At 35.5% G+C, this 13741-nt stretch overlaps 1 protein-coding gene across 8 annotated transcripts in view; it reads left to right on the top strand.

The window, feature by feature from the left end:
• Positions 1–13741, top strand: part of LOC123277871 (ubiquitin carboxyl-terminal hydrolase 25-like) — a 96037-nt gene that overhangs the window by 5454 nt on the left and 76842 nt on the right. For all 8 annotated transcript variants that reach the window (XM_070487713.1, XM_070487711.1, XM_070487710.1 and 5 more), the window contains exons 2-3: positions 2411–2534; positions 13535–13697. In XM_070487713.1, coding sequence (XP_070343814.1) covers positions 2411–2534; positions 13535–13697 — 287 coding nt within the window. The remainder of the gene's footprint in view (positions 1–2410; positions 2535–13534; positions 13698–13741) is intronic.

Raw genomic sequence — 13741 nt, 5'->3', positions numbered from 1 at the left:
AAGTTGTTGCTATTTCTGAGTGAGTTTCTGCCTTAGCTGGTTTGGTTTCCTTGTCAGTCACGAAACAGTAAACACTCTAGATAGTTTCATAGAAGAAATTTAATCCAGAGGATTAGGTTCTTAAAGAAATCACTGGAAGCACTGGAGAGAGGATCTCTAGCTCAGCTTTCAGAAATGACTCCTGGATTCTTGTGGGACTCGCCAGCCAGGGAAGCTCTCCCTCTGCCACAATCAGGAGGGTAGTGAGTGAGTGAATCAGGAGGCTGCCTCTGGGACTCCTGGGTTCAAGAACATGCTTCTGTAGCTGCAGCCCAGAGAAGAATAAGCATCCAAGATTAGGTAACTGCCGCTGAGCTCTGCCCGGACATTGGAATGCAGAGTCTAGTTGCCGCTTCTACTCTTATCTCTTGACATCCCTGAAGCTGGAAATTGGACACTGGAATGCCACTGTGGAACAACCCACATCTCTTCAGTCATGCTGGAGAGAACAGCCAAAAGCAGCAGGAGTAGGGCTTCCCCCTCACTCTGCCTTCCAAAGCTCATGTTAGTGCATCCAGTTGGTGGAACCTAAATTTTATCCAGAACCTTAACTGCCCATGAATTGGGAAAATAGATTTGTTTGTATCTTTTAATCTTTCCAGCTTCTATAGTTGAATAAAGCATACTTGGAGGATGAGAGAATGGAGTCTGAGGGCTAATTGATCATATCCCCAAAACCTGTTTTTCTGCTGCTTGGTGATTTTCAAATTGTTTCCCTTACTTCCATTATTCTCTCTTTACTCACCTCTATTCTAGTCATTATTTAATGACCAAGGTAGTTCTCATTTTCATAAGGCCATTTCATCCCTCTCTAGTCCTGACTTCTGCTTCATCAATATTTAAGTTGTTATACCCCGGTGACACCCATGTTCAGCCGTGGTCGACCTGTACTTAGGTCTTGTAAGCCGGACTCAGAAAGCCTTTGGCCTGCTGATAGATCTAGGCATGCTCCATCGTTTCAGTTACCTTGCTATGTGTTCTACATTTTACTTGACTGAATTTTTTTGGACCCTACTTACTACATTTTTGTGAGGTTTTATTATACTTTCTAAGAACATTAAAAAAAAATCTTCCATGGCCAGTTATTATTTCTAATATTTTTAATATCCTTGTAAGCTACCCTTTGGAGAAAAAGTGTGGATAACAATAGAAATAGGCCAATATATATTATTTATTTCTTATTAAGTGTGGAATATTCTTTTCTAGCCTCTGTATGTAACCCTATAGCTAGATGGTAAAATGCAAGCATCTTATCTCCCATCACCTACTCCTTTTTGTTTGTCTCCCTTTTATAAAATTCTAGGATTACAATGAAAAAAAATTAGTTTTTAACATGTCTCAAATACAAATAAATGAAAGGAATACAAAACTTGTCCAAAATACCCAGAAGCAAAATCCCAACCACACAAAGATAAGGTAATAACAGATATGGTTTTTTCTTTCTCATCATATTGTTTTATAATCCCCTACTTGGCAACATATTATGGTTCTTACCATTGTTTAAACAATAATGTGAGTATTATTGGCATCTTTTGGGTTAAGGAAATTGATGAATATCTACTGGGAAATTGGTTAAAAAGTGTTTTTTCTGTAGGTGGTAATAGTTGTAGCCTTTATTCTTTGGAAAAAGAATACTTATAGCATCAAAACTATTTTCTTTGCTTAGTGTATTTCTTTTTGTGAAATGCAAACATTTTTAAATTAAAATTATTTAGTAAACTGAATGATTATTAAATAATTCAGATGGTAGAGAAGTGTTTGAAATAGAAAGTGAGAGATCCTTACACTTCCTCCTCCATAACCCTCTTCATCAAACTTAACCACTGTTGACAATTTGGCACATTCTTCCAGACTTTAAAACAATGTGTATATAAACGTATATATATCTACGGTCAGTTTCTGAAACATAATTTTTGAGAGCTCAGTTGTTAATTATTATACTTTGATAGACAACGTCTAGGTGGTATTGTGGATGAACTGTAACGTGTGTATATTTGGATTAACTTCCAAAAGCGTAAATGTAAATGTTTAATTATGTTAATTTCAAATTTGTTTGGTAAAGAAATTTTTTAGCAGTCTTCCTGCTTATTATATACTTTTAATCAGGGACTTCATAGTAAATGTTGTTTCCTCTGTAATGAAAAATATTTATGCCCTTATTGCTTTTAGCTATATTTTACAGAGAGGAACATTGTTTCGAAGTATGTTCCATTTAAAATGTTTGTATTCTCTTCAGAAAGGATCTTATAGAGAATTATGTTGGTGCTGACTTTGGTTTGAAAGGGTATAGTGGGTGTAAAATCTCCATGATAAGAATTACCTTTCATTCTGTTTGACTTTTCATTTTGAGAAAGTTAGTTTTGCTTTTCAGATGTGATTGATCTCACTGGAGATGATAAAGATGATCTTCAGAGAGCAATTGCCTTGAGTTTGGCGGAATCAAACAGGGCGTTCAGGGAGACTGGAATGACTGATGAGGAGCAAGCCATTAGCAGGTAAAAACCTAATTTATATAAAGTGGATATAAGTTCTGTTTATAATAGAAATAATAATTGGCTTTAATTAATTTCAAGAGGCACAAAATATACTTTGTTATTCTAAATAAATTATGAATATATTTCAGTATTTTTTTTATATTTTATGTAACCAAAATTTTCATTTTCTAGTTCCAATTGCGTTTGAAGCTTAGATTTTTAGGACTTTGGAGTGGCATTATGGGCACTAAATTTAGGTGTATGTTTCAATGTTTCTCTGATTTTTTTTTTTCCTCCTAATCCGTTTTGGATACGTCGTCCAATTCAATTTATAGTCGTTTATAGAAGGCGTCTGCAAACATTTTCCTGTAAAAGGCCAATGGTAAATATTTTAGGCTTTGTTGACCATATGGTTTCTGTTGCAGTTACTCAGTCTGGTGTTGTAGTATAAAAGCAGTTATAGATAATACATTATTTAATGAGTGTGGCTGTGGTCCAGTAAATCCTGATTTACAAAAATAGGCTGCCAGCTGGATTTGGTCCATGGGCTGCAGTTTACCAACCTCTGATCTATAATATGGTAGTATGTTTATAGGGGTTTTTTTTTTTTTTTAAAGAATTAGGCAAGATTCTAAGAGATGTGATAAAATGCATCTTTTGATTTAATAAGGAAAACTTTTTAGTTTAAAGCAATTTGATCTACTGAAGGATCAAATAAATAAATTTGATTTTATCACAAAAGAATGTTGACTAAAAAAAACTTTAAATTATAACTAGCTGCAGTCATGTGCTGCATAATGAAATTGTGGTCAGTGATGGACCGCATATATGATGGTGGTCCCATCAGATTAGTACCATATACCCTAGGTGTGTAGGAGGCTATACCATCTAGGTTTGTGTAAGTACTGTCTAGGATGCTCACACGATGGCGAAATCACCTAATGATGCATTTTTCAGAATGTATCCCTGTCGTTAAGTGACGCATGACTGTGTAATCTTCTAAACAACTCTTTGCAAGCAGTGATAACTCTGTCTTACTGAAGAAGAAATATATCTTTTAAGAGGTTAAATGATTTTCCAAAGGTACACAGCTAAGATGGGTCTTATGACTCCAGTGTTCTTTTCTCTGTAGCAGAGTTGTTTGGTAGCAGAATGTGCCAGCTTCCTCACATAATTTCCCTTGGCACAGTATCAATAGTATATGTCTTTCTAAGTAATCTGAGATTACTGTATTGTAGGAGTTGTCTCAAAATGCTATGTTTAGCAAAGGCACATAATTTTTATTAGTAATACTTTTTAATGTTTTTAAATGATACTTCGGAAAGTACTTTTTAAGACGTTATTTTAAGATGGAAAGACAATTAAAATTCATTATTCTCTTTCATTGCAGTTAATAGTATTTAACACCAGTAATTTTAAATGAAAGCCAAAAATACATAAACTATCTTTAGACATTTTAGTTAGGCTTATTTTGTAAAGGATTTGGAGAAATTATAAAATTAGGTTTTGTCTTAAAGAAATAGATTGGAATGAAATAATTATCTTGAATATTATAAAACTTGACAGTACTTCAGCTTTGTTGAGAAATATTTGAATCATGAAATCCATGAGTTGGATTTCATATTTAAGGGGAATGACCTATTATGTAAAAAAGAGGTTATAAAACAGAATATATACTGTGTTACAAATATTATTTTAAAGAGTGTACTTTTTATGAATTTATAGTAGTATATAAATTTTAAAAACTCTGGAAGCTTATATACCAAATGGTATCAGTAGTTTTATATTATGTGTTTTCTCATTAAAAGAACATGTACTAATTAATTAGATAATAAACAGTAGAAATAACTTAAAAGTTAAGGGATTAAAACTATTCCTAATCTGTTACTAAGTTCAATGTATATGTTATATATTGTTTTAGATACTTATTTTTGTCCAAATGGAAAAGAAAATAAGATACTGCTCTTTTTTATTCTTGGTCTTTTACATTTTAATGTACTTTTAAAATAGTATATATTTTATAAATACTTTTATTGTAGATAACATTACAGAGATTTGGCATAGTGTAATATGCTGTAAAATTTTACATAAAATTATACTCTGTAGAAGTAAAAAGTCATATTAATTTACTGTTGCTAAATGTTATTTTTTTGTTATGTGTAAGTTTTATAATTTACAGTTAACAGTGTCAAATGCAAAATAGGCAGTTAATAAGCACATATGTAAATCACATTGTATCAGTAAAAAGGAAATGTCAGGATTCTAGCTAAACATTTAGCAAAGATGTGTTTGTTTCTATGGGTTTTATTAAGGCTTGGAAGTCTAAATTCGAAAGGGAAAATGGTGCAAATTATATGTCATGCTTAAAAGTAAATTTAACTACTTGTTCGTTACCCAAGTTCATATGACAAAATCTTGCCAAAATAAAATCCTAGAATCATCTGACTGTGGTTATATTTCAATAGATATACTTTAATATGAATTCACACAATTGGAATACTACATTATTATGTATAATTAGATGAGATAAAGCCTATCTTTTTATATCTTACAATCCTGTGTTTAGGCATTCATAAATTTCATGGTAAAATTTTTTATGTTGAACATCTTGGAAGTGTAATTCTTAATATAATTACTCCTTAATGTCTGCATTGGATGTATTATATTATAGTTATCTCTTGGTTGTCATTGCTTAGATAGAGAACAAGTAGAGTATGGTTAGTTGAAATTTACTAATGAGCTACATTGGGACTGGTTTGTGTCTCTGGCATATTTCTTGTGAAAATGGCTTGCCTCGTGAAATGATTTTGAACTAGCTGGATAGAAGGTAGGGCTAGGTTCTAGTTAAAACCGTTACAAAAAACACATCTCCAACTATTTCAAGAAATATAGTAGACTAAGACACATTTTCTAGTGGAAACAACCAGAATTTTGTGTTGTTTCTGTTGGATATAAAATATTGTAAAATTTTACTGAAATCAGGGTGAAAGCAGGAACCCAAAGAAGTAAGTTCAGCACACTGAAAGTCAGTTTTTGACATGATAATATTTGCTTGTATATAAATTGGCTTATGTGTATAAACTTCAGTTATGATATCCTTGTTGAACGTGGAAGAAATAAGTCAAAGAACATTGTGTATGGTAAGGAACTTTAATAGGAGATCTTGCCCCTTATTAAGTTGTTTGTCAAAGGGTGACATATTCACAATAAGGGTAAATCAGAAGTATCCCCGTCTTTCAGAACTCCTAGAGCACTGCAAAGATGGTTACCTTGGCTCTGAAGGGTGCTGTTGGAGGTGATGAGACTTGCCCCTGAGAAGTTGTACCATGTTTTGCAGCTAATTTGTGTCACTTCAATGGTCCAATAAATACCGACTTGGGAATTTAGTTTTAAATGGTGTTGGATTTGTGTTGTCCATAGGTCCTGGCAGAATCAAAAATGCGTTCTCTCTCTAGGAAGTTGTCTTTATCCTTGGCCTCAAAGAATCCCCTTCAGTAACTTTAGAAGTTCTGCAAATTCCACTAGTCAAAATTACCAAGCATAATTGGAAAAAAGTCACTGTGAGAATCAGCAAAAATAATAGGCAGCAAAAATGCACTCATGTGTTTAGATATGGTGATCGATAGAACTATACTTTAGCTTTTAAAGGAGACAAGAAATGCTTGAAAATATGCCCTGACGAATTTGAAAAAAGAACTGAAAATATATTCTGAAAATGAAAACCAGAATTACTGTAGTAAAAAAAATGTACAGGACCTAGGTTTAATAGCAGATTGGATGTAGTTAAAGGACATATTAGTAGACTGGAAGATATGTGAGGAGAAATTATCCAACTTCTAAGACAGCTAAAAGGATGGAAAATATGGAGAAGAAAGTGAGTAGGTCTAACACACATTAATTGGTGTTACACACGCGGAGAGGAGAGAGTGGGTTAGGCAAAATTTAAAGAGAGAATCACTGAGAATTTTTCAGAAGTGAAAAGATAACCTGTAATTTCATGAGGCCCAACAAATCGCAGTCAGGAAAATTAAAAGAAACCGTTACGCAGATTCATTATAGTGTTAGTCCAGAGCACTTAAGACTGAGAAAATCTTGGGCCAGCCCTGGTGGCCTAGGGGCTAATTTTGGTGTGCTCCTCTGTGGCGGCCTGAGTTCAGTTCCCAGCTGTGAACCTACATCACTCCTCTGTCAGTGGCCATGCTGTGGTGGAGGCTTACATACAAAAAGAAGAAGATTGGCGACAGACTTTAGCCCAGGGTGAATCTTCCACAGCAGAAAAGAAGGAAAAAAGGAAAAGACTAAGAAAATCTTAAAAGTTTTCAGAGAAGAAAGGTGGAATTATCCTAAAGTTAGTGACAAATGAAACAAATTGACGCAGCAATAAGACGCATGAAAATAATAAAATGATTTTCAAAAATGAATGGAAAGAAAATAACTGCCAGAATTTTATACTCTGAAACTGTGTGGGGTAGTCTCACCAAGGCACTTTTCTTTGTGACTAAGGTTTCAAGGGCAGTTCTGAAAGACAAAGATTATTACTATCCCTCCTGTTTCCATGTTTCCTACACCCCTAGACGTGGGGTGCTTCTATTGCCTCCCCTGCCACAAAATCTGTGTGTCCCAGTAATTTTACCTTTTTTCCCAGTAATTTCCTACTTGTACCTGACTTTTCCTCCAGAAGGGCAGGTACAAGAGGAACAAAGACATTTTTATAAAATTAACACGGACTCGTTGTGCCTCCCACTTTGCCACTGTAGGGGAACTAGGTGAGCAGTGTACTCAACCAAATAGTGGTTATCTTCGCATTCTAAGACCACTCAGTTCAACACAGAAATCCAGGTATCTGAACTGGAGTTAAGTCTGGGAGCCTCCTGGAGGGTTTACCAACCAGGACGGCCTAGAGTTGCCCTTTGGAGAAAGAAAAGAGCATCATATCCAGGAATGGTTAGGGTAGAATTCTGAATTTTTAAGTTGGTCTCCATAACTCCTCTCATTTTCATTCTGATCATTACCTGGGAAGCAGCTGTGAGGGGGAGCTTCCCTAAGAATATGTGTGGAACAGGAGTAAGTGAGGGAGGCAATTACAGCCTTTTTAAAGTTGATTTATGAGGAGAATTCTAATGCTCAACAATACCAGTTGTCTGGATGATAGGGAGCATAGGAGGTCCATTGACTGCTTTGACTATCATTCCTTTTTGAGTGTTTTTTATGGTAAGAGGTACACCAGTGTCAGATTACAAGTGGTCTGGAATGGTTGAAAATATGAAGCATATTAGTTCTAAGGGCCAGAGTTGCCTGATCAGACTGGAACAGCACGAGTGTCACTTGAAAAAGTGTCAACAACACTGAAGTACCACTGATAGTCCTAAGAAGGATTGGGGCAGGAGGGGGCTGTTCAAAGGTTTGATATAGTCAGTCTGCCAGGAGTGGGCAGCCACACCCCATGCAATGTGGCCTCCTTCACCATGAGAGAAACAGGTCAACTTTTGGCAGGAGTCACATGGCTGACATGCAGTGGTAGCTTCTATGTTAGAAACAGAGAGTCCCTTAAATGGTACTTAGTATATGATTGTGGACATGTTGCTGTGGTGGATGTGATGATAGATTGAAGCAATGGTGGCGATCTGGGTAGTGCAAGCTCGAAAGTCATCTCATTAGAGAACAGGCACCGCTGTATATCCATCACAATGGCTAAAATTAAAAAGACTGACAATACCAAGTGTTGAGCATGTAGAGCAACTGGAACTGTCATAGACTGTTGGTAGGAATGAATAATGGCATAACCACTTTGGGAAACTGGGAATTTCTAATGAATTTCAACACATACTGTGCTAGGACTTAGCATTTCCACTCCTAGGTGTGGACCCTTGAGAAAGGAGTGTAGAGTAGCTTTATTCATAATAACTAAAAACTGAGCGACCAAATATAAGAACAGAATAGTAAACAATGGGTGGTATATTCACACAATGGAATAGTAAGCAATATAATGGAAAACATTTTCCTGGTACTGGCAAAAATGTGGAGGAATCCTCAAAGCAAAATGCTGAGTGAAAGAAACTTGACATAAAAGAGTAACTGCTGTGTGATTCCGTTTACGTGATGTTTAAGGGCAGGCAGAACTAATTTATGGTGATAGAAGTCAGGATGGTGATTATTGAGGGATGGAGAAGACGGCACTGTTGGCTGAAAAAGGGCATGAGAGGCTTTGCTGGAATAATGGAAATTTTCTATATTTTCATCTGTGGTGGTCACATGGGTGTATACATATCTAGAAAAATTTCACTGAACTGTCCATTTAAGATTTCTATATCTTATTATATGTAAATTATCCCTAAAGTACTCCTACCAAGAAAAAAAGAATATTTAGCTATGTTGATTAATAATCAATATAAAAAAATTATATTTCTATGCATAAGAAAGAATGAGAAAGTGAAATTTTAAAAGCTACCATTTAAAACACATAAAACTATTAAAGACCAGGAATAAATCTAATAAGAAATGTGCAAATACTCCAAGAAAATTGTTAAATATCATTGAGACACATTAATGAATATGTAATGGTTGGAAATATAGTCTATTTCACAAATTGGAGGACCGAACGTTGTAAAACTGATCAGTTCTCCTTAAATTGACTTAGAGTTTAGTGTGATCTAATCAAAATACCAATAGGTTTTTTTTTTTTTCTTTTAAGACTGGCACCTGTGCCAACATCTGTTGCCAATCTTTTTTTCCTTCCCCCAAAACCTCTAGTGCATGGTTGTATATTCTAGTTGTGGCATGTGGGACACCGTCTCAGCATGGCCTGATGAGTGGTGCCGTGTCCTTGCCCAGGATCCGAACTGGCGAAACCCTGGGCTGCTAAAGTGGAGCGCAGGAACTTAACCGCTCAGCCCCAGGCCAGGTCCCGCAATAGGTTTTTTTGAAGGCAGTCAACAAGATGATTCCCTCCACTCTCTTTCTCTCCTTCTCTCCCTCACTTCCTGCTTTTTTCTTTTCTTTTTGGATGATCTATACAGCTTAAATGATAATACTTGTTTTCCAGTGAGTATGCTGCTTCCCCAAAATGGACTTAGATAATCTAAAGTGGAATGTTTTCAAGATTACTGCTATAATTCGGTTTAAATAACAGTACAAAACAAAGTAAAACAAGCAAACCCTCCCCCCCCCCCCAATCACTGCAATAAAATTTCACTGGGAAGGTGAACATTTACCCTAAGTTCTCTGAACATTCAGTATGGGAGAAAAAGAGACACAAAACATTTTGTCGTCTTTTTCTATTGCTGAATGCCATGGTCATGACCAGTGTTGGGAAGATAAGAAAGCAGGTGATGTGTAGGGGGTTTGGTTTTTGATTGTGGCTTTTGGGGTTGCCTCTCTGGGCATTTTGTTATGAGCTGTTTCTGAGCTCTCTGAGATTTGCATTGTTTTTTGTTTTTCCTTTTTTTCTCTCTCTCTCCTGGCAGCTTTAATGCCTAGAATATAGTTATTGCATACTCTTTACTAGTTTAAAGCCTGGCTGGTATCACTGGCTTTAGTCTGGTGAGTCCAGGGTAGGGACCCTTATGTAGAAATTGGCGTTATAGAAAGTTTATGTTCATTAAACCAGTACTGGACTATAGAAGGGGTCAAGGGCTTGGGAATAGAGTAATATTTAGCTGGAGATGGGCTTTAGCTAAAAAATAAGAGAGGTATAGCATCATCTAACATCTTAATCATCCATTTACTTTAAACACTCGTTTAGCCCCTATATTTATCATGTAAGCTCTAGCGAAGAAACAGATGTGTGTTTCTACCCTCCACATGCTAATGGGAGAGACTGAGTAATTAATAAATATTTTTGGTGCAGTGTAATAGATGTGTTTGTAAAGTCCTTCATGATCCTGGAGGAGGCGGTAGGAGGAAACCCACTGAAGCATGTTGTAAGTCCCTGGTGATACAAAACTGAATGAGTTGTAAGCTCTAAATCAAGGAGATCACAAAGTCATGGCATTCTTTCATCCACTGTCTTTTAGTACCATAATTTCACCATATGGTGTGGCTAAGGAATTTATAATAAACCTATTTCTTGAACACCTATACTTTTGTGATAATGAATGATATTTACCATATGACAGAATTGAGTTATATGAATAATTATATGTACACATATACACACAAAATATAATTTAGGAAATGGATATTCTTTTATTTTTGTATCTTAGGTAACTTTGAGCAGCAATGAGCATGTATCTCTTGAGTCCTAATCAAACAGTTATTACAGTTTGTACCTAATTTTACCTCTGTAAAAAAGGGTACATAGGAATGCTGGGGAGATGGTATCTTCAATTTATATCCTTGACCTTCTTTCCCTTCCCACTTGCTTTGAGGAATAGTATAACAAACAGTACAGGCAAGCTACTTGGTCCTAGGAAGGACATTTGAGGCCATACATTCTCCCAGTCCTACGGGGAGAGATTAGGCAAGGGAACCAAAAAGTTGACGTAAGTTAGCTCATTCCATTAATGTAATGTTTAACGTACAAATTTGTGTGTAAACATACAAATCAAGAGGTGTATTTTCTGTGTAGGAGGGGGCAGAAAAGGAGGGTGAGGGAATTGATTGCATCAAAACATTAAAAAAAACCTTCCTGGATTTTAGTAATCTTAACCAGATCTAGAATAAGAAGAATATCATTATCTCAGGGCAGTCTGGATTGTAGATTTGGGTTGGGTCGTTGACATTTGTGGGCAATATGAGACCTAGTTTAAGTCAATCTGGTCTTGAGGCTGAATTTCCTTTTGTTATTACTTCGTGTGACTCATATATGCATTTTAATTTTTGCAGATTGGGTGTATTTTGTAGAAATTAGGTATTCTCATGTTTTTTATAACAAATGTCTATGTGACCCATTGCCTGGTCGTTATGATGGATGTGATCTGGTCTGTTGACATTATTAAGGGTTCATTTCTTAGTGGTATTTTATTATAATAGTAGGTTAAAAATATGTAATGGTAGAGGTTTATCCACCAGGAGATTCAGGATTGAGTGTAGTTTTCCTAGACTTTTGACCAGTTTATACTTTTACAGTATGTTGTAGAATCCTCCTTTTAAATGGTGATTGTACATGCCCGCAGGTGCTGGTCAATTGCCGGATGCCTCTTCTCTCTCTTGTGTATGACCTCTGGCACTAATTCTTCTTTCCTGTTTGTGGTATTGTTGCTTCTTCCCCCAGAACTCATTGCTTGTTTTTGTTCATTCATCTTGAATTGCCAAGATACAAATAAGATCCCTTTATTTAAACTTCTAAATGTACATGTGCATTACAAAAGGAACAAAACTTTCAAATGAAAACACTCCCGTTTGTGAAAGTCAATAAGAAATTAAATATACCTTTCTATATACAGCAGTCTTTGTGTTACATATACGTTTTGCATACTGTTAACTTTTCTCTTTTGAGCATAACCTAGTTGCTTTGTACATAATCCACTGTATTATTGCTATTGTTTTGTATTATCCTGAACTGTGCAGTTGAACAGTAGGAAGCCTCTCAAGTTGGCTCTGACTTTTTATCTTCCCTTAGGTTCTTGAAAACTTGCTTTCTGGCCACAGTGGGATGTTCTAGATAAATTCTGATTTTCTTCTGACCCAATTTATCTACCTAAACACCTTCCAAGAAATTCTGGTATACTTTAGTAGTAAATAGTTTAAGAGAAAAAGCCCAGGGGTGGAGGGCGCATGTGAGAGTTAGTTTTGGGGCAGAGAATACTGCTGCTAATGATGGATCACACTTAAAAGTGACAGAGGTGTAACCTGTTTATTTTTAAGTATATAAGGTTACTTTGACCTTTACATTTTTAACAACTGTTGTTGTTACTTACTTTCTTTTAGTATGTGGTTTCGTTGTGTCCCAAAGAAAGACTTTATTGTATTTTCACATAAGTTATTTTAAGTAATGATGATTTGGAGTCCTATTACATTGTGTCTAATGTCATGTTGCAAATACTGCAGTGAGAGCTAATACAACAATTCACTTTTTCCCCATCATTAAGAAACATAGCTATATTATTTTGACATTGATCTAGTCGGGCAAAATCTTGAGCATAAAGATGATGTAGCATGAATGAGATTATCTCAGGAAGCCAAAAAATTGGAAAAACTCATTCTTGCTGAGGTTTTTGTAATTAACATAAAATGGGTTAAGACACCTGAATATTACTTAAGGCTTATTTAGAACACTAAGTAACACATGTCTTGAGCAGGCAGTTTTCCAGCATGTAATTTCTTGCTTAAGAGCAAGAAAAACGTCATTGAGCAAAGTAGCATTACTCTTGCTGCGTTTAGATATATTTAAGATATTCTGTAGGCTGAGTTTATTTTCAGGAGGTTAGCCTTTTATTATTCTGACGTGTAGATATTTGTTTCACTAGATTTTTCGCTAGGCAAACTTTTGGGTGAAGAAGTGAACACTAAGTATTCTCTGCCTTTATTTAACTGTCATAGAGTCATAGATATCTAGAACTGAAAAGAATCCCAGAGTTTACGTTATTTAACATTTTTTATAGGCAAGGAAATTAATGGTCAGAGGAGTAAAAGTGTAGTTTGTCCAGTTTTTGATGTTTTCTTGATGACTCAAAGTAATTGTTATAAAAACGAGTCATTATGTTATATTTTAAATATATACTTTAATAAAGTGATTACTCAGAAAACTTGTCTAGGTGCTATATTCCTGGTACTAAACTTGTAATTGGTTGACATAATTTAACATACTTTCTATATTATGTAACATTGTCTTTTTGTGTTTGAAATTTCATTTTTCTGAGGAAAACTGCATGTCTCTTGATCTGTTGGCATTGCCGCTGCTATATTCTTAAAGAAAGCTAACCTCTACTTGAGTAAAGTTGGCATTAAATATTACTTCCTCAAATACGTTATCCAGAGCTTAAGTAATTAAAATAGTTAGTTTGTGATATGCTATTTCCTACGGTACGGCACTAGATTAATACTTTATTTTTTTTTTCATCATTTTCTCCCCATGGCTTAAGAGTTCTTGAAGCCAGCATAGCGGAAAATAAAGCCTGTTTGAAGAGGACACCTACGGAGGTTTGGAGGGATTCTCGAAACCCTTACGATAGAAAAAGGCAGGACAAAGCTCCTGTTGGACTAAAGAATGTGGGTAATACTTGCTGGTTTAGTGCTGTTATTCAGGTAAGGGTCTTTTTGCAGATCTGATTTGGTGGGCACGATAGCAA

This window comes from Equus asinus, chromosome 17, assembly GCF_041296235.1.
Source record: "Equus asinus isolate D_3611 breed Donkey chromosome 17, EquAss-T2T_v2, whole genome shotgun sequence".
NCBI classification, from domain to species: Eukaryota; Metazoa; Chordata; class Mammalia; order Perissodactyla; family Equidae; genus Equus; species Equus asinus.
The sequence above is the reverse complement of the archived record's forward strand: the minus strand, read 5'-3'. Positions and strand labels throughout refer to the sequence as shown.